The following is a 21426-nucleotide window of genomic DNA, read 5'->3' on the forward strand; positions in this document are numbered from 1 at the left end:
GAAAGTATTAAGCAATAAAGCCCTGATGGCCGTATCTTTCATCCGGTTCCCTACACATATTTCTTCCGCGAGTTGCGCTTGGAAGCGTGGCCGTGATAGCATTTTCCTGGACGCATACCGTCCGCTCGCTGCCGGAGATGCAAAAAGATTCAATACAAATAGAAAGTAGCGTACTGTAGCGTAGAACTTGTTTCGCCTTCCAGTTACGGGTCTAATTAAATGAACACCAAGGACGGCAAGGCAAGACGAAAAGCAGGATTCATTTTCCAGCCCACCACGCACACACTCCGATGGGAAAGAAGGGAGCTTCACTATGGAAAAGACGGACGGAGGTGAGTCGAACGAGCAACATGGGAACGAAAAGAAATAAAAAACAAAAAACTAACTAGTCCACGCTATCGGCAAACTGGCACAGGATCAGTCGTCGGTGGAACATTTCGTAAATAAGAAGTTAATGTCAGCCCGGGTGCGTCCGGGGCGAAAAAGAAAAGCAATCCTGTGCAAATGAAAGCTCGGGAGCTGAAGAAAACAAACTGTGCAAATCTGTAGCGAAAGAACCATGAGAAAAAAACAAACAAAAGGTAATGGAATGTACCCGCTTTCAGATACACACCCACGTAAACAATGTTGCCCAACTGTTTGGGAAGTTCGTTTTCCATACCGGAACCGCCGTTCGACGTTCACTTGCGACTAGTAATCGGACACGCCGGGGGAACATCGAACAAGCCGGAAGTGAACAAACTTTTGCCCTTTTGCCGGAGCTCATCTCGATCCAACTTGACGGTTGAGTGAGCTTTAATGGGTTGCTCAGATTATCAGTGAGCCGTAGTATAAGTGTTTCCTTTTTTTGAATGCTTCTTTTTACTATATTGCATCGATAAACAACACTGCTTCTTTAGTTTGTGCTGAAGGTAGATTTGTTTTTAAAAAATTTCTTTGTATTTTTTATTTCTTTTTGGTAATTTTGATCTTGTTATACCCTTAATTTTAAATTATTAAGCAAATATTAAACAATCCAAAGCCACTACCACACAGTGCTCTCTTCGATGCCATGTTCTCCGTCCTTTGCTACGACGAATCGAATAGAAATCGAATATGATCGCCGTAGCAAACGATGGGGATCATGGAACGGACGACGGTACTTAGTGATAGCAACTGTTTTTAAATTAAAATGCTTTATACAACAGAAAGTAAAAAAGCATTATATACACATACTTTGTATGTATAACTACCGATAAAAGTCGAAAACTAGGGCTTTTATCTACTACACAAATTTGAATACACTCTGTCAACTGTCGAAAAATTCTAACAACTCTATCGAACTTTTCAGCAAAATTTTCACATTTTTTAAGTCGTTTCGCACTTATGTTTGATTTGAATTAATGGATTATCTTTGACAGACGCACATTGATATCACAATGAGCTTCATTGACTTCAACTTTGCGAATCATGAAGGGAATCAATGCATTTATACCATTTATTCCCGAGTTCTAGAATTGCCTTAATCGAACTCGGTGAACACGTTAAACAGGATGAATTGAGCCTGCATACCGAGTTTGGTTGCATTTGGCTCAATTACCTACAATTCTTTTTCAATGAGCTGTTTTCTCTTCATCAATCTTCCGTGGGCATATTTTGGCCATTTTTGCAAATAAGACATAAACACTAGGTTTAAAGAACCCGTAATTGTGACGGGATTCTAACTTTGCCGCTAACTTTTGATTTATTGCTATCATTTCCGAGAAAAGCTTAAACAACAAATTCAGCAATACTTTATTGTTACATAAACAGGCGTATGGTAGAAATTAGAATAAGTATGAATAAAATTAGTTTTTTTGAATAAATGTGAGTTTTAATCCATTCGTTAATTTGACGTCAGAAACGTTAAATCCCGTATGGACACCAAATACTGATTTTGTGCATTTTTCTGAGATCTCTTTTTTCATAAGATGGAAAATGAATTCACATGAGAAAAAGATTTTATGTTCTAATTGTTTTCTATTGTCTTTAAGCAAAACATACTTAGGAAGTTAACTTTTTTCAATCTGTATGCCAATTAACAGCATGCCTTTGATCTCATGGTTTTCAAATCATAAATAAAACAAATCAAATAACAAAACACTAAATCAATCTCTACCATTCATTGCACATGTTTTTCAAGTATGTATTACAATTCAATTTACAAATCTAGAAGTCAAGTCAAGTCATACCATTAATAAGCTTACTTTACTTTTTCCTTTTGTGCATGTGGATAGTCATTCATAGGGGATGGTCTTGGTAGGGATTCAAACCTAGGGTGTGCCAAAGCGCATTGTATGAATGTTTGAAAAGCTAAATTGCTAATATGTGGATAAAATACTGACTTCCTGGCACCATATTTCTGAAACATCATAAGACATCTTAAAGAGACTGTTACTTATAAGAGGAACTCTGGCTCTGATCAATTCCGTTTAAAATTTCATCACTCCTATCGGTGAAGAATTTTAGGCATAAAAACATCATCCCTTCACAAGGCCTCGCGGTGAGCCCTACGTTGGAACCACTTATGAAACCCACGAGAATACTTTAGTATCATAATTCAACCTCCCGCCTCCCCCCCACCAACCCAGTCACCACGAAAAGTCGCTGGAGGGAGATACAGTTAATTTGATTGGGGTTGAAAGATGAGATCGATGAAAAGCCTTCCGGAGAAAGCTTACCAGGGTTACTCCCGGATGCTTTACACGACGTTAGTCCTCACATTTTTCCCGCAACGCTGGGGTTTGCGGGGCGGAAAAGGCTCACCAAAATGTGGGCGCTTTTGTTGGAATCTTGCCGGAATCCAATTTTGATTATGGTAATCATCGTTTCATCGCGATTGTTGACGTACGCACAGGATGCATCATCCACAACACACGGGCATTTGGTCCGCCGAGGCGAGTCTGTTTACACACAGGATCAAACTTGGCAAAATTTACACACACACATTCGCACTAACATACGTTTTCCATCAACAATTCGTGTGCCTACAGGGACAGCAGGCCTGAAGCCGTGCCGGATCCGAGAATCCCATTAAGAAACAAAATCAATCGACTGCGGGTTCATTCTGGCAGCTGGAATTTTCCTACCATCGGCAGTTTTTCTTCCAAAAAAAAAGTGTGCAGGAGTATAATAATTGAAATTCGAATTCACATTTCATTCGCCATCATAAACTTATCACCGTGGAACGTCTCGGATCGCTTTTGATAACGATCTGGCTCATCCTATTTCGACTCATTTTCCGAGCCGCGTAAAATTGAGGTGTGTTTTTCGCTTCGAAATAAGATCCCAAGGGTTCTAGCACATTTTTTGTCGATTTTTTTATTTTATTTATTTATGTATCACTCCTTTTCGCTTTTGCGCCGATGCGTTTGCCATTCGCCGAGAGGACACAGCGACGACTGCCGATGAATTTCCTCATCATAAGCCGATCGATCGAGACGGTTAATGGGGCGTGAAATTATGTTCATATTGGTGGAAGTCGTTCTTGCGCGCGCGGTCATCAGAGTGATTAATGAACTTTCGAATTCGATTCGGGAGGGGATACCTTTCCGGTGGCGGAAAATTTCTTACCTTTTCCGTTGCCATCGCTGAACGAAGCCGGAATGCTGCGGACGTCGGCTGCTATTGCGTACGGGATGTGCAGATTGCTGGCCAGGGCGAGCGTCAAGGCGCGATTGGAGTCTGGGAAAGAGAAGGGATTCTAATGAGCTGTGCTATATGCATTCTTAAAAAGGTTCAAAAATTCGAGTTTGGCGAACGAATTCAGTTTAGAAAATTCTAATGATCGATAATAACATTTACACTTAATTTGTTGTTAAAAATGTCCATTGATAATTAATTCTTCTTATCATAAAAAGTATTGTTTTCAAATCGTAACTTTCCCATTTTGATCTTGGGAAAGAAAGTCTGGAAAATTATTTCTCTTCGAACCTGTTAAAATTAAATTCTTTAACCTCTTTCACAATATTACATATCACGGGATGTATGTTAGAAGATCTAGTAACTGTTATTTTTAGTCATTGAACTTAATAGTTTTTCAACTTGTTCAACTTTTGGAATTTTTTGCTGAATAAACCACTTTGCCTAAACAAGTGCAAATCAAACTTTGGCTTTTAAGCAAATGCAGCTAAAGAAATGTGCTCCTTGTAGCAATGTTAACCTCCAATGAAAAATCCAATCCTTTCGATTTAAATCTTTACCGTCATTTTTATACAACTCTTTCAGTCTAAGATCACCGTACATTCTGTTTATCATGTTTCTGAATGATTTTTCTAAATGTTTTATTAAATCTGAGTATGAACAATGACTCAATTTTCCAATATTTTTCGCTAAAATAAGCATTTAAGTTGGTTGAGTAATTTCCCTCAAAATATAAATTATTCTGTGTTATGCAAATGAATCGAATATCCAAGGGCGTATAGACCAAAGACATATTTCGCAATGTAAATGTGTATCCTCAACCCGGTAGAATAAATAAAAACCAATCAATTTAAAGCAGCATACACCACGCACGCACCCGGGCCAAAACCTTGATCTGGCGGGTTTGGCATCAATAGCACGATATTAAACGCTAGAAACCAATCTGTTGACTTTCATCGAACAAATTTCCGTCGCTCGCAGATTGTAAATATTTGTTTCGCCAGCAGTCAAGCACGCGGAATGCTCGATGGAAGTTTCGGCGGAACTGCCCCATCCCCGTAGGATCCGCGAACCATACGTACAATCCTCCCACCTACGGGAGGTATGTAGTGCTTTCCTATGGTTTGCGTTTGATATTGTTGACCTTATGATTTATGTTGAAAATGTATTCTTTTGTGAACATTTCTACTAGTTTCTTTTTTCTTGTCCCACTTGGAGTGATATTAGTCGTGAGCAATAAGTTTTTACCAAGTACATGTAAAACGGATACATTACGAGAAAATATCAGTGCTCGCAACAGTGTGACCAATTTATATAGATTGATGAAATATGGCAGTAGATTAAACACCCAACCACCACCCATTCAGGCATGGGCATAGGAAAATAAATCAACCAACACAAGCGGTACCGCGTGTTTCCCGTTTTGCTTCCATTAGCAAACATTTTCGATTGTTTGCGATGGCAATTGTGGGATGGAGAAGTTTATCAACACCGACACGAGTTTGGGTGTGTGTGGATTCGTGACAAATCTGCTCCCTGTTCACCGTTGTTTGCGTCGACTGAAGCACACGCTAGCATGGCAAGCAGCTCGTAAGGATTTCCTTTTGAACGGTACAACCCGAGCGGAGAGAATGGTTTCCGTTCTCGGAAAATTGATCAACCATTGAAAGTCCTCTCGAGCTTGGAATAACATCTCAGAAATCATCTACCTACGCGATTGGTTTCGAGGTTTCCGAGAAAATGCAAACAACAGGAAGCCGTACGGGACGAGTTGTGAGCTAATTCCTTTGGTTATAAATTTGTATCAATTTGTCATCCGATGGTGTTCCTAACGCGATAGGATCCGCCCGTTGGATCGGTCGCACTATCTCTCGTGCGAGTGTTCGAGTTCTTCCGTGGCGTGCAAAAATCGCTGCGTGTCCTTCGATCCGATAAACACCTCCTTGGTCAACGAATCACCCTCCGCCGCTCGTTTACGAGCTCATAATCTGCCGATCGTGGTCAACATGGGCTGCCGGTGGAGTAGCGCAGCGTCATCAATACGTGACAGTCGGGGAGCATAAAAATAAATTTCAATCAGTGGAAATTGTTTTCCCCGGGAGCGCCCCCACGGGCTCCATGCACTTTGCTGGCCCCCAAACAGAGCCCGGAGATGCCCGGGAGCGTGTTCGTGCCGTTAAACGAGCTCCAGGAATCGTGCACGCGGAGAGGTGCGTCTGATGGGTGGGCGTTTTGGAAGTAGACGAGCGACAAGTTGCCAACGGTTCGATTTTATCGAGACTCCGATAATCCACCGTCAGCGGAAAGCCGCAGTGACTATTGGCAAAGTTGCAGTTCGGTTTGTTCAAGGTTGCGATTTTCGATGTACCTAACGAAAATGATGTATAACAGATCGACTTTGACACCAAATTATATCTCATGTTACTGTTTGCTATTGCATCTCTACACGGGGTTGATTTTTTTGTCATAAGAAATTTGTAAAATTAATAGTCTAATTAAATTAAATTATGTGATTGGTACCGGTTTTAATTTTACTATCTATTAGAAAACATTCCTCTTTAATTTGACTTTGCTTAAGTTCTAAATTTCATTTTTGAATAATTGGTAAAACAAGGTAGTAAAAAGGTATTTGATGCATAACATTTCATTATGCTAATGCGGTCAATAATTGTTATTAGCTAAGAACAGGTTAATTTTAAGCTTAAACTCTCCGGTTATGTAAGCCATTCATAGCCCAGTTGGGCTTAAATAAAATAAAATAAGATAACAATAAGATAAGAAGCAAACGGACAAAGTTGAATTAAATGTATGAAAAAACGTGTGTTCTGCAAAAGACTGCAAAGTTTGTTTGTCTCATTCCTTTAAAAATTCCTCGTAAAAATTGTTTACAGCAATTTTTTTCTATTCATCAAATAGCTGTTCATTAAAATCTGGATAAAATGTTTGGAACTTTACATTTTGTAGGTTAACTTTCACCTTAAAGGAAACGTTTAATAAAGAAAGGTCCTAGTTCGTCCACGTAAGATAACCTTTAAGGCAATTTATTTTTACGAATTCAGTGAAAGTCTTGAACGAAATACATTTTATTAATTAAGCTTCTTCTTCTTTTTCTTGGCGTTAACGACCTCTTGGTCATGCCTGCCCGTTAAGGGCTTACGAGACTTGTTTCCCTGTTGTACGTGGATGGTCAGTCCTCTCGTACAGGGGAGCGTCCGGTCTCGGTTGGGATTCGAACCCACGCCGTCGAGGTGGTGAGCCCCGGCGCTCGTGGGCCGATTTTCTAACCGGCGCTACCGCTCGGCTGTCGCGAACCCCCCTATTATTTAAACTATTTATTGCTATTTGCAATATATTATTTATTGCTCTTTTCAGCCTAGTCAGAAAAATCTGACGAAATTTTGGATGATAATTGTAAATCTCATAAAGTTTGTATTGTGAAAAGTGTTCGTCATCATTTAAAACATTTTTATGGATGCAAACATAATCATGCAGTATGTAGAAATATTATTTATCGGTTCGTGGTGATTTTTACAATACCTAGCAGAATGTGTCATTACACATGTTGTATTTATCCTTTTTCAGATTGAATCTCTGTTTAACCACGAATTAATCGATGTAGAGTGTCATAAAGTATTTTACATGAGTAAACAAGTTCGTCGAACAACGCTGGAAATCTAATCAATTCGTGCATAACAGGCATTTAACTTATGGTCGTGCACGTTCTCTCGTTCCTGCTGCCGTTCGCATAAATTACCATCGAGTTTAGCAAAGTTCGTCATCAGTTCAATCGATGCCGTGCACACTTGCTTACTTATATTTATTCATCTTAGTTCGTTCCGTTCGATCCTTGCCCGAAAACGTTTCATTTCACGTGATATCAATCGGTCGAAGAAGGGAGGTCGTTCAAAAACACAGAGCGAGGGAGAGATCAAGAGAGAAAGAGAGTGAGAGCAATAGTGCTAGGGCGAAAGAGAACAGCTTTCCGTCAGTTCGCAAGATTCGCTTTCGCGTACGGGTTTCGTTGTTGTTATTTTGATTTTCCGGATTCCGACAGGCTGGTGGTGTTTGGAGACGGTCCAAGGTGGATTTTCTGGGCGGCTGGTTCGCGGGAAACTTTCACCATGCCATGTGAGTGTTATTTCTGATTTCTGTTTCTCTTGCTTCCTGCTCGTTCACCGCCTTTCCCATCCTTCTTCAGCTTCAGGCTTCGATACATTTAAGCTTGACAGGCAAATGAAAATTGATGCACGTATTGGTTTTATTGCACATCGCACACGCTACGCCAGCCGGCCTCAACGGCTCCTGGTGGACCGATACGTTACGGGGGTGGCACAAAGTTTCCCGGCTTTCCCACTGATTGACACTGGCGGCCTCGGCTAAGCCGGGGCGACTCCTCCTGGCTGGCAGCCGTAACGGGCGAGATATGGATTTATCTCGCCAATGTTCACGTGTGTGCACGCTGTAACGAGCTCATAGGAACCACCTAGCGAAACTGGGCACGGAAGATGGTCGAAAGTGGATCCAGCGAAATGGGAACCGGTGCTTCCGGTTGACGTCACGTAGGGTGCAGACGAAAAAAAAAAATCAGATTGTGTGCCATTTTGTCAATGACTGACGCGAGTCGCCCCGAGCACCAACGAAGAGATTTCAATTTCATTTTCGAACGACTTTGTCCCGTGCCGGATTCCAATAGCTGGCTTCGAAGGGAAAGGGACGAAAAGTTCAGAAAACAAGCGTCAATCAGCTGACGACTGTGAGGGCTGGAGCAGTGAGTGGGCGGAAATCGACAGTGATTTTGCTGTGCTTCCAACGCACACATTAGGTTGATTCTTCACATCCGTTCTGACATTTCGGCAACCGGCGAATCGTTTTCACGAGATGGATCGGCTTGTACCTTCTTCCATGGGAAACTTTTGGATGGATGGAAGGATTGGAATGAAATACAAAAAATGGGGAAACAAATCTGTACAACTGAAACTCTCTATATGAGGGAAAGTGGGGCACTTTACACCGAAGTTGTGCTCTTTCTTGTGTTTTAGATGATTTGTATTACTTAAGAATGTGCCAAATAAATAAATTTCAACTAGTCCTTTTGTAGAATTACACACCAATGCTATACGATTTACATAGAATAGGAGGTTAAAATACTTCTTAAGCCTAAAATAACAAATTAAATTAGAACATTATGAAGATCCTTTTTAAAATATCCGAGTGGGTTTCAACACAAATACCTTAAATATGTAACAATTGGAATATCCTCAAATATTTTCAGAAAAAAAACAAGATTATGAACAATTCACCAACAGAGAAAATTGCAAAGTACTAAGAACATATCATTGTTCAAAAAAAAGTATTCTTGAATAATTTTTTTGTATGCAAAAACAATCACCATACAAACTATACAATTTTTTTATGTTTTATGGATAGACTTTGAGAATATATAAGAATTGTTTGATAGGTTGCCATTGCCCCACCCTCTCCTACAATGATCGGAAAACGGCACGATCCATTCGAACGGGTCATGAATATTTAAATCGGCACGAAAGACCTAGCGACCATTGTTGCATCTCTTTCACCACACTTGTAACACCTTCAGCTTTGAAAACGGAAAAGTAAAATGTGGGACAACCGGCGTTTGCGTGCGCCAGTCAAAGGGTGATTGTAACCATCGCTCAACGCTCGTTAACAAGCATGTTGAGTGACAAAACATCCCGTGAGTGAGCAGTTTAATTTTTAATCAGTTTTACAATCGATATTCTTTTGTAGCGTTAAAATGGGTATCCTTGAATGGAGGAAAGCTGGCTTTGGAAAAGCTTTCAAAAGAGTTTGATGAAATGATTTCTCGATTTTTAAGAAAACTTGCTCACAATGACAACCGTGGAATTATTTTAAAAGAATGTAACCCATGCAATGTAAGTCCGTTTTCGAGCAAACGGGAAAATATGGGTAGGTTTCCCAAACCAAAAATAAACACCACACGAAGCCTTTCCCCGGTGGATGGATTTCGCACATACAAATAACACTCAATCAAAACAAAAAACAGTTTTGTGGCCGGCAACATTTCAATCGTATTTATTTTCCCTACATTGCAGCGCTGATGGAAATGTGTTAGCCCCGTTCACGATCGCATGTAATAACACACTGCGACCGCCACACATCATGCTGGCTCAGCGAGTACCAAACTTTTCCTTTATCGATGCACCTTTCGCGAGCGCCAACTTTACGGCGCAAAGGTCGTGTGGAAATCAAAACGTGAAACGCCCGATTCTCAACGCCCCGGCAAAGGGTAAAGAGCGGAGGGCCCAGAGAAAAGCGGTTGCAGAAACAATGCCGGAATACCGGCGCGCGGAAACTCGTCGGCGCGGAGCAGCAAATAAATCCAAACAAACGTGGCACGTACCTAAATAAACAATGGCGTGTACTTTACCGCCACGTGCTCGCTGCAGCGGAGCTCGGTTCGCGTCCGGATATGACACGGAAGCGGACCTTGGTGGTTGGATGGTATCCGATGGTTTCCAGCCTCTAGTCTCCGGGACCGGCAGCATCCAGAGGACGCCAGCTCGGAGCTACATTTTTTATTTGTAGGGTAAGTTTTAATGGAAAACGGGAGGGCGGTTGGAACGGTTGCTTACTTCCGGGTTAGGTTGGCAATCTGCGGGCGGAACTGATGCGGCGTAATGCTTAATTTTTCATACCCTACGAGTTCCGGGCACCATCGTCTAGAGAGTGATCAACACTCACGCACACATGCAATACAGCCTCAAATAGGATCAAATTTCTCTACACACCACACAAAGCTAGCGGTGCACAGGATTCGATTCCCAAACGTCCCCGAGCTGGCCGGGCATGGTGTTTCTTAAATAATTTAACAGAGTCCTACCCAAGGTTGGGCCTGTAAAAGTGGGGTCCAAAAACCCAACGGCACGTTTGCGTGATCCTCTTTGCGTTGCCGAAGCACTTTTCCCGCCATTAGGAAAATGGTCGAATTGTCTGGCGAATTGTGGGCAGTGTTTGCGCTGCTTCTTATCGGCCTACGGGCTAAGGCCGCACGAGTGGCCTTGGAAATTGAAACCCCAAAGCACTCGAGGCTGGGCTTGCATGCTTTTTTCTCGCTCTCATCCTAACATCTTAGGGGACAACAAACATTGGAATCATTTGGTCAAGCGACTCGATCTTGTAGCGAACCGATGTAAGCGAAGGATCATTATCGTCGGTCGCTTTCCGCAAGGGAAACCACCAGCTTGGACTCATGTACAGGCCAACTTTGTTTGTGTGCCTTTCTTCCGGCATTGCAAGCAAAGAGGACATCGTTGTAGGTGTACTTGTTTTTCCCCTCCCTTTCTAAGCTTTTCCTCTCCGATGGTCACGTAATGGTGGGGAGGAGGAGAAAAGCGGAGAGTCGCAACAACTTTATGAAATAATTCGAACCGTCAACAAACGGTCCCTCGGAAGCTGACGGTGGTACTCGCTTTCCATTCGCTTCTCATGCCAATCACAAGGAGGTTTCATTTTCTCGCACCCAAGAAGTTCGGACAACTGCGCTGAAGGACTTTCCATTTGTCAATGGTTTAAGTTTCCTGATTGTCTTGTACAACTTTCTCATACTAATTTATCCCGTGCTTTGTTTGTCTTTGTTTTTCATTTTATTTTCTTCGATATCGCGAAAGTGCGCCGCACACCAAAGTTCTTCACTGTCCGTGGTGTAAGGCTTGTAAATGTAATATTGTAGTTTTTGTGCTATTTTTGCATAATTGACGTCAACTGCAGTACGTTTGCCAGACCTTCACCCTATCTGGCGAGGGTGTTGTATCAAGCGTACAAATAATATTCAACCCTACTCATCTGTCTCGCACTGACATCCCGGGTCTCCACGTTTGGTAGAGTGAAAAGAGCCTTCAAACACGTCCAGCACGCGCCACGGAGTGATTTATGTATTTATTCCACCGTTTTCCTCCACGTCTCACCACCGCCGAGGGCACATTTTATTTAACTGCAAAGGACACTTACCTGTCGCCAGCAGGATCGCCTCGGTCCAATTAAGCTGCTGTGCGATGCCTTTCACAGCGAACGAAACGGTTTCGTAAGAAGGAATGAACTTTTCCGTCGCCTGCAATGAACAGAATCAATAAGATAAGAAAAAAGAACTACAAGATACAGGGTGGGTTTCTTTTATGGAACAACGCTACAACATTGGCAGCAACGGGAAATACATTCTGAACTTGAAATTTGAAACCATCCAATGATGAAATTCGAGCTTGGGTGAAGTGAGTCGACTAGTTGCTACTATTTCTATACAGTTGACAATGGACCAGGCAAGTTGTTTTTGACAGACAGCGATATTTTTCTTTCGCTTTTGGAAAAGTGCTGTCCACATTGTCAGCTGGTTCGAGTGTATCGTTGAGAGACATTTGATACTCAAAGGTCAGCTGCACACGTGTTGTTGCTATTAATTTGAGTTTAAGTCAGTTTTCATGGATATCTTCATCCATTCACGATTTTTAATCCGACTAAGTCAATTTTAAAATAGAAAATAAAAAGGACGATTGAGGTATATTATAGATACAGAGTTGTGGTAAGTATATATAATCCATGATATAGGAAAGGTAATTATCAATTTAGATTTTTAATTTACTGTCAACATGAAACTTATATACTCATGTAAATTCAATTATAACTAACAGATGAGCACAATTATTTAAAAGAAAATTTAGAAAAGTAAGTTGAATAGTTAATTGATAGAAAAAAGTGTATGAAACATTTCCCGTTTGCACTAACAATTACACTTACTCAAAATACAAAAATTCATTAACCATATGGTTAAACGAGGCATGTGGGCTAACGAAGGAACATAACAACGACACCAATATTGAAGGGAAATTAGTGAACTAAAATGTTTATCAAATCAAATTATCAACAGTGCACTCTTGCTAATAAATGGTGGATATTATTTTCTGCTACTTTATGAGATCAATTTAACGTAAAGAGTTACTTACAGAACAAAATCTTAAATTAAATTATTATATTACAGTCAGAGCTAACAGCATAGATTGCAGGTTAATAATCAAGTTATAACATCGTTTTAATTACACAAATTAAAGGCTTTTTTAAATTTTCCCAATCTTGTCATCAAGGACTTATTAAAGCTTGTGGAAGTCTATTGAGTAAATGATTTTACCTCAATCAACACAGTCACAAAGCAATGCAGGAATGAAAGAATGAAATAAGAACAATGCAACATACAATAATTACATATTGATTCTTATAATTGAAGAATTGTTGATCTTAGATCTATATTTTTATAAATGTGGTTGAACGGCAAAACAAAAATAAATTTTCAGCTAACTGTTCATCTGTAATATATTCCAAGCTATAAACATTTTGTGAAAATTAAAGCAATATCCATGAATTCCCCAGTATTTCACATAAGCAGTTGTTTATTTTTTCCGTAGTCTAAAATTTACCAATTTTAAAGCGCTTCGAAAGTTATAAGCACAAAAGTCAAATTAATACAATGCTGAAAAGCGGAAGTATCGAGTTTTGCTATCCAAAACTCTAGAAGAAAATAAGAAATAACTCCTCCTCTACACTGGCGGGGTGTTTTTTGCGAGTCGATTGTTGAACTTTTCGGCACAAGATCTCACTCCAATTCCACTCCGCCCACCCGGGGAGCTTTGCCCGGAACCCGGAAACTGGGTGCCGGATGTTGTGCGAGGATATTAGATATTCCCCACCGAGCACTCGACGAACAAACCGCACCGGGTAGGCCTTGATGATTGGCTTTGAAGTGTCTGCGTGCGAGCATAATCGTGCCACGGCGGAAGGAAGGAAGTGACGCGACTTCAGCACGACGAGTGATGAAGTTATAAAAGTTTTCCACTGTTGAATGTTCGTTCACGGCGGGAATCACACTTGGTGAAAAGCGCCGGGTGAGTGATGGCGCAAAAGAACTTTCCCAACGGGCAGGCCCTTTTCCCTCACTCCCTCCCTTCCTTCCCTCCTCACTCCATCACTCTTTTGGACGGAAGAATTATGCGACTCGCTGGCGCGCGCTCCGTCACGTTGATTCTTCGGATTCATATTCCATTTGCTTTAGATTTTAAATCGTAGTCCCCTTGCGGTGCGGTGTGGGTTTTGCCCGTTTTGCCTCCGTCCCCAACAGTGGTCGTTGTCACCTAGTCGGCTTAGCGCTCGCTTGTTTTTGTGGGTGGGCAGGAAATCGTCGACGGAAATTCTTTAAAAGCTTTCTCCAGAAATTGCGGCAATCGGAGCAACTTTCCGTGGCAGACCTCAACATTGTACCATCGAGCCCGAGCAGTTTGGTGTGGTGTCGGAGTAAAAAAGTTTCACCGCACCATCCTTACCATCTTCCCGCTGACCCTCGGCGTATATGCTTTCCGTTCCATACATTTCCCGTTATGAAACATGTTAACCTTATCCTATCGTCTGATCGTCATCCTGATTCGTTATGAAAACGAGCAGACAGCGTCCGTTTTGTGGGGTCCATTTTTTTTAACTTCCATCTTGCAAGAAAAGAACCTAGCCGCTGGGTAAGCGTCACCCAGTAATGCGACTTCAAAAGAGCACCACTACCAATTAACGGGCGGGGGATGAACGTGCCTGCGTCCGGTTCCTCTGTTTACCTTTTGCTCATTACGATAATGATGTAATCAATTAACAGGTGCTGATGCTGCCACTGGACCGACTCGTCGCCATTTGTTCGCTGCCATTGGTTGGCTATTTCCGTCGCCCGTCCGGTCCGCAGGGAGGACGGTTCCTAGGATTTATTGTTTGTTTTCCGAAGCGTTTCAACAAGAACGCCATCTAGCCAACGACCGTCCACCTGGAGAAGGAGAGCTTTGCTAACCGTAGAGTAGTCTCAGTGAAGGAGTCGGCAAATGGTAGCCCAACTTCCAGGAGATCTTTCCATTTCCATCGCCATAAGACACGTAAAGGTGGAAAAAATGGACATAGAGTTTAATTTGATTATTTAAACCTAAAAAGGTATTAGACAAGATGAGCGGAAATCTGCACCGGACCATAAACTTCTTATACCAGGTACTTAGGCCAGCACACCAGCAGCATCAACTCAAAGGTGATATTTAGGAACAGTTTGAATTTATTTAAATCAAAATTTTTTTAAGAAACGGTGTGGGGTTTAAAAACGTAACAACACGAAATAAAAATGTTACCCCAAGAAAATAATTTAATTATATGCATAAAAAACTCAAGCCCTCATTAGAGTTCGCAAAACCAGCATAAACCAATCCAGGCATTTGAGCTTTGCCGGTTTTTTTGAATGTGTTTTTTTTCGAAAGCACTCGTAAAGAAGGTGAAATAAAGCGAGTGACAAAATTGTTGAATAAAAAACATCGCACAATTTGAAAATGTTGCTTCAAGCTCCGGATCAGTCATCGTGGCGCTTCTCTATCCGGATTGTCGTTTCGATTGTAAACCTCACCCTACCCCTCGTCGACGTTCCCTCCGTCTAAGGCATTATAATCAACGTTATCGTCATCACTGGGCTTGTTTTATTTTTCCTCACCGCAGTTTTACTGCTTTTTCCCAGTTTTTCATCCACCACTCTAAGGAAAGCGACCGGACGCGCAGAAGGTTCTCGAGCGCGTTTCATCGTCGCCGCCCTTGGATTGCTGATTGCGGCGTGGTTATGTAAATAAAACTGCATAAATTATGTTTCACCTCGACGTCTGTGTTCGCCTCATCGACACTCCGGCAGCATCTTCGCCCCTTGTGCGGATGCTGCGGGTCGCGGTATATAAAGCAATATGCTTGTGTTGGGCTTACGCACGAACATCTTTAGCACCTTGTTCTACTTTTAATCTTCCAACCGGTGGGTGCTTTTAAGGCTCCGGGATGGCAAATAAAAAACAGAACTTTTTTTTTACGAGTCAAAAAGAAAAACAGTTTGGTGCGTCGTCCGGTCATTGCTACGATCATGCGAAATCTGCGGGTTCCATTCTGGAGCATTATTTATGCATTGGCAGTCGCCAATATCATTACGTCGCTGGTGGACTGGGCCGGGAGGAATTTGGTTTTTGGATTGGTTTCTTGCTTGTTTTATGCGAGTTTCGTTACCTGACGATCATGGTGGACAAATAAAATAGTCGGAACACTGTAAAACAAGCAACGATCAATACAAATTAAGTCAGTGCATATTCTATTGTGTATTTTATCAGGTGCTGTACTGCTTAAAAATGGGCAAGATATGATATCTTTTATATATTTCAGCTTTTTTTTGTGAGGAGTTTTGTGTACACTAAAAAGTCGACCAATACTGGACTATCGATTCTGAAGCTTTACACAAAATCAGGTTAAGTACTGCAGATGTTGTTGAAAATTTGTTGTCTATATGATATGATAGTCTATTTAGACGCATACAGGGTTCTGAAAAAATAACCCTAAATCCTCGTATGTATGCATCGCTGGCCACTACTGATGACTAATGACAGCGACATATGTCAAGGTGTATTCATCAAAAGTTATACAGCAGAGTGTATACAGCACAGTCGATCAACCATTTTAAATCGATGAAATAAGAACCATTTTAAATGTGCAATAATGAAATCTTTCAAAATAAAGTTCTCAAGATAACTAAATATCATAAAATATAAAGTTATAACCAGAGCTGGATTGTGATCGGTACGTCTAGAAGTGTTTCAAATAAAGTTTTATCGGAAATGGCCAAAGCACAACTTTTGAACAAGAGTAAACACATAATTTTAAAATAAAGAGTAAAAACACAACTTTTTCCTCCTCGTCTCCTTAGTCGAGCATAGGCGGACCATTAAGCTAGTGCCATCTATAATATATAACTTCTCACTTGATGTGCCGGAAGATGCTCTACCATTATTATCTTGTTGTTGAAATCAAAACTCAACATACATCGGCAAACATCACACTACACGGCTTTCGACTTAATTACCCAAACGCCATTCCTCCCATATATAATCCAGGAACCCCGACTGTCGGTTTCATTGAAGCACCGCGTCTCCATTCATACCGGAAAACTGAGCTTGTTTCCAGGAAAACTCTAGCCTCTGTCTTGCGAGTGCTTGGTGATGGAACGCTTCCCGCGAAACTAGTTGATTGATTGTGGGGTGAAGTTCAGCCGCATTCCCGCTACTGGATTAGCAAACTTGGTGAGTCACGGCATGCTAAAGCGTTTGAAAGTTTTCACACTACTCAGCCTAACTACCTAGTGGGTAATACGCAGAATGTTGAGAAATGGGATGTAATCGATCACCGTCGGAACTAATTGGAAGACGTTGCGTTTTTTTTTTCCTTCGTTCAAACGGTTATCGGCGTGAGATATTTGGCGGCCATGGAGAACCAATTCGTCGAACGAGAACACCCACTATTGAAATGATTCGATTTGCTAGAAATCACTTCCCGTCAACAATGTTTACGGCCCGATCGCAGTAGGCAGACTCTGGCCAAGGTTATTATTTCAACACCGCATCGCTTGCCGCAAATCGATGGCTTGGAGTGGAAAGAACGACCTGTTCGGGCTGCTGGCCTTCCCGGAACGTCCGGGACGATGAGAGACAACACATCTGCACCCTGAGCTGAGGGAACTTCCCAGGCTTACCTTCATCCGCGGGCACGGCCAGAAGAGCACCGGCTTCCGGTAGACCGCCGACAAGTGTGTCGATAAGCTGTCACAATACCCGATGAAGCTGTCACTTTCGTCCGACATGTAGAGCACGCTCCCGAAGGTGGCATCCTCTAGCCAGCGCTCGAGTGATGCCATGCCTGTTGGGCGAAGAGAAGAAAATGTATGAGGATGAGATCGAAAGTCTTGGACGGAAAGATCCTCCGTGAAGATGTGTGTGTATGCAGGAGTGTGTTTGTGTGGAAACGAGGAATGCGTCGGACTTTCAGCAGATAAATTACGGTCCTAATTTATTGATTTCTTTCGAATCGAACGAGGGTGAGAAAATCATACCAGTAGTGTTGTTATAGCACGCAGGGCAAATGGATACGGTCGGGAAAATTAGATATTTTCTAACGGTGTTCGCATGTGGGTATGGTAAGTGAGCTCGAAAATCGAATCGAAACCAATCGAACCAACCCGAAATCGGGTTTCAGCCGAAGGTTATCGAAAAGAGCGAAAGGGGTGGAATGACATTTTTCCCTACTCGAACTGTATTTTGTTTGCTCGGAAAACAGCGCGCGCCCGCAATGTGATTCACCAGGGCCTGTCGGACGCCGTTGACGGAACGCGCGACGACGGATAAATTGGATTACGTCTTCGGGAAATAAAAGTGGAAAGCGGAGCAAAAAATCGGCAAATATATTAGATAGATAAATCAATTACCGAGGACGGCACTGCTGGAACGCAAAATCGTGGCTTCCCGCCCACTTCTAGCGTCTGACAGAGACGGAGAGATGGAGAGACAATAAGAAAGAAGAAAACATCGCGTGTGAAACGGGATGGGCGGAATGATTGACGCTCGTTAAGCGATCAAGACACCGAGAATGGAGGCAGATTTCGAAAAGTGGTTTAAATGGACTCGTGTGCGTTTAAAGTGGCCCCGGGACGGGCCAAGGATTTGGCCAACGAATTCGCCCGGCGCACGGTGGAATGTGGAAAATGCTGGTTTCGCGAGTAATAAAGTTATTCATCGAATCGCGGTAAAGCAATAACAAGCTGACGTCAACGCGCCACGAGGCCGGATGGTGGAATCGTTACATTTATTATGTTTGTTCGCAAACAACCATGAAGAAATGTATGCGAAGTTTTCATTTCCAAGTGCCTTATGTTAAAAGTTTTATTTGGATAGAAAAAGATGATACGGTTATTGACTGAAGTATACTCGTTTTTGACTGGCTCTTGTTAAATCCTTTGATTTGCTTGGTTTTTCGTACTGAATTGTATTTGAAGGCGGTGTTCATAATTTGAAAATTGTATGTAAATATGATTTCATTACCATTAATAAAAATGTAGAAGAAACTGTATCAGTTTTTGTTTTGGTTTTTTAATGCTACAAACATAACAGTAAATCCTCGCTGAGTTGGTGGCTATTAAACCAAACATAAAGAAAAATGGGACAAAATGCTCCGGTGGGATAAAATGCACCATAATTTGTTTATCTGAATTAAACCATTTCAAAAAATGAAGCAATAGAGTATGTTTATCGGCTTGTCTAATACACCATATGTTATTTTCACATAGGATTTTACAACATGGTAAGGGAAATTATGCCTGAAAACATTTAAGATTTTCCTACGATAGTTCGAGCTATAACAAAGGTTAGAATGTAATGAAGCAGACATTAAACAAGTACGTTACTTAGGTATATAGTTAAGTATATGACTTAATGAATACGGAACCGAATGGGATTCAAAATCCTTGCATTCTGGTTGTGGAGACAAAACTGTAAACACCCTCCACAGAGGGAAATATGCACCGGCTTATGTGGGGCAGAGTGCACTGCCTCAAATGTTAGAAAAAATATTAAACTTTTCTAAAATGACTCTGTGCGGCACTGTCTCAACTCTAATTCCAATTTGAACGAATTGCACCCACGACTAACCAACTATTAATTAAAGATATTTCATAATGAAATATATGATGTCAATTTCAATGCAAATCGATTTAGTTCCACAATTTAAGATGACGTCTGGAGAAGAATGCTCTTGAAAATTCTTGTCTTGATTTTCAATATAAGAGTCTTAATGTTGTTTTATTATGTTTTGGTAGTAGGGATGTTTTTCTTGAATGCACTGCAAGAAATTAATGTTGTTCGTTTAAGGGGTGCATCTAACTTTACATTACCGAAATGAAAAAGTCATAGACATTATGGTTTTGCTAAATTTATGTTTCATTATTGTGTTATATCCCGGCAGAATAAAGTAAATGTTAGTGTAAGACAATTTCTAATTTCTTGGTTTCATTCATTGTTGCGGAGTTTACTAGTTATGTAAGAGTGCATCAAAGTACTTTATGCAATGCAGCTCGTAAACCCCCCGTTATGGGTTGAGAAACTCTGTTATGAGACATTTGCGACTGTTTTGGAAACTTTTCTCGCTCACTTATTTTTCCGTCTGTGTAGAGCATTTTTAGCGGCGCTTCCAAAGAAAACTTATTTTTAAAAGTTTTACGTTTAATTTCAAACCAACTGGTGCCAAAGTTAAGTTAAGCACGGTTGGTCACCCGGAACAAGTAGTAAAAGAAAAAAAAATAAACAAAAAACGACTGGTACAAAACTAGTCACAACTTTATAGCAGGAATCTAATTTGAAACTTCGTTACACATTATGTCACACCCGGTGCTTTTACACTCGTCCCCTTGAAGCTGGTGTACCGTAACACGATTTTCCTTGTGTTTTTGCATAACAGGAAAAGTGGAAGTCTGTCGGAAAAAAACTCAAACAAACCGTTGGGAACAGGTTAACAATGAAAAAAAAAAAAGGAAAAAGGCTCCCGTAAACTCTAGTGATAGTGATAGCTTTATCATTTAAGGCGGTTGTAAGGAATGAACCTTTGTTATGGGTTTAATTGGCTTTAACTTGTAGAAATCTGTAGAGAAATGTCTTTGTCGTTGGACGATGAACTTTTGATTTGATCGTGTAAGGGATGTGATGAAAAAAAAAGTCCTCTTGTGGTATGATTTCATTGTGCAGAAAAAGATGCTAAACTTACCTTGCCAGGGACGGAACTGGATCCGACTGTCGTGAAGAAGGGCCGTCAGTTCGTCCTCGTTCGACTCAACTGCCCGGCCGGACTGGAGTAGTCGGACAAAGTTGCTGAACTCCCGTCGAAACTGTACGCCGGAGAAGTTTGCCGGTATCACAACCAAAACTCGACCAGCTGAGGCGTTGATGGTGGTGTTGGTAGATGCGCTATCGCGGGAGGCTTGGACCGGTGGGCTAGGGGTAGCGGAAGTAGCAGCACTCGTACCGCTCACCGGGAAATCGGTTGTGGCGTACGATGGAGACGGTAGGGGGTCGTACGGCTCGGGAAGGTCGGTGGAGAAGCCAACGACGGTCGGGGTGGTGCTGCCGGTGGTAAAGTTTCGCTCTAGGCTAGTGGTAGTGAGAGGGCGTGGAAGGACGTGACCATCGATAGTGGCGAGATCAGTGAACAAATTGAGGAGGAAAACTGCACAGATCAGCAGTCTTTGGCCAGCGTTGCATCTTCGGATGAAATGTGGCTTCATGTGGATGATCTAGGTTGTTCGCATCGGGTTATTTTTCTAACGATCCGCGGGACCTCGGCTGGACTCGGCGCAAACCACGTAGCACCGGGCGGCGTTTCGCATATCCTGCCGTGGCGCGTGCACCGTACACTGATATGCTGGACGCAACAGGTCCACCCTGTCGATGATACACACTCTAGTTTGCACGGTGGCTTGCAACGGACGGTGATATCGTGAGCATCATGGCGCCTTCTTGCCTCGCCTCACTTCCTTCCACCGTTAATTTATGCTAGCAATGATCAGCTCATCGAGATACGATTTTTTCGTTGTGCGTTGTTGCCGCATGAGCTTTTGGTCACACTCCAAAGCAGCTGCAACTATTGATTCAGCATGTTTCCAAGCGAGCTAGCGTGCGGAAGAAAAAAGAATAACGGAAACGAAACTTGATTAGAGTGTCAACACTAAAATAAGGTAAATAAGTTTGGTGGTGGAACATTGTTCCTTTCATTCACATTTATATTATTTTGAACATTAAAAAAAAGCTTATTACACAATAGAATAATTTCATAGCAGCGTCAACGATTATTGTGCATTCTACTATCAGGATA

At 41.7% G+C, this 21426-nt stretch overlaps 1 protein-coding gene across 1 annotated transcript in view; it reads right to left on the reverse strand.

Annotated features, from left to right (window-relative positions):
• LOC131259969 (uncharacterized) overlaps positions 1 to 20839 on the reverse strand; it is a 44068-nt gene extending 23229 nt beyond the window's left edge. Inside the window, exons 1-4 of the mRNA XM_058261592.1 lie at positions 20323 to 20839; positions 17267 to 17430; positions 11668 to 11767; positions 3592 to 3702 (exon numbers count right to left, since the gene is read on the reverse strand). Coding sequence (XP_058117575.1) covers positions 3592 to 3702; positions 11668 to 11767; positions 17267 to 17430; positions 20323 to 20839 — 892 coding nt within the window. The remainder of the gene's footprint in view (positions 1 to 3591; positions 3703 to 11667; positions 11768 to 17266; positions 17431 to 20322) is intronic.
• Positions 20840 to 21426: the final 587 nt, after the last annotated feature.

This window comes from Anopheles coustani, chromosome 3 (assembly GCF_943734705.1).
Source record: "Anopheles coustani chromosome 3, idAnoCousDA_361_x.2, whole genome shotgun sequence".
Classification (NCBI taxonomy): Eukaryota; Metazoa; Arthropoda; class Insecta; order Diptera; family Culicidae; genus Anopheles; species Anopheles coustani.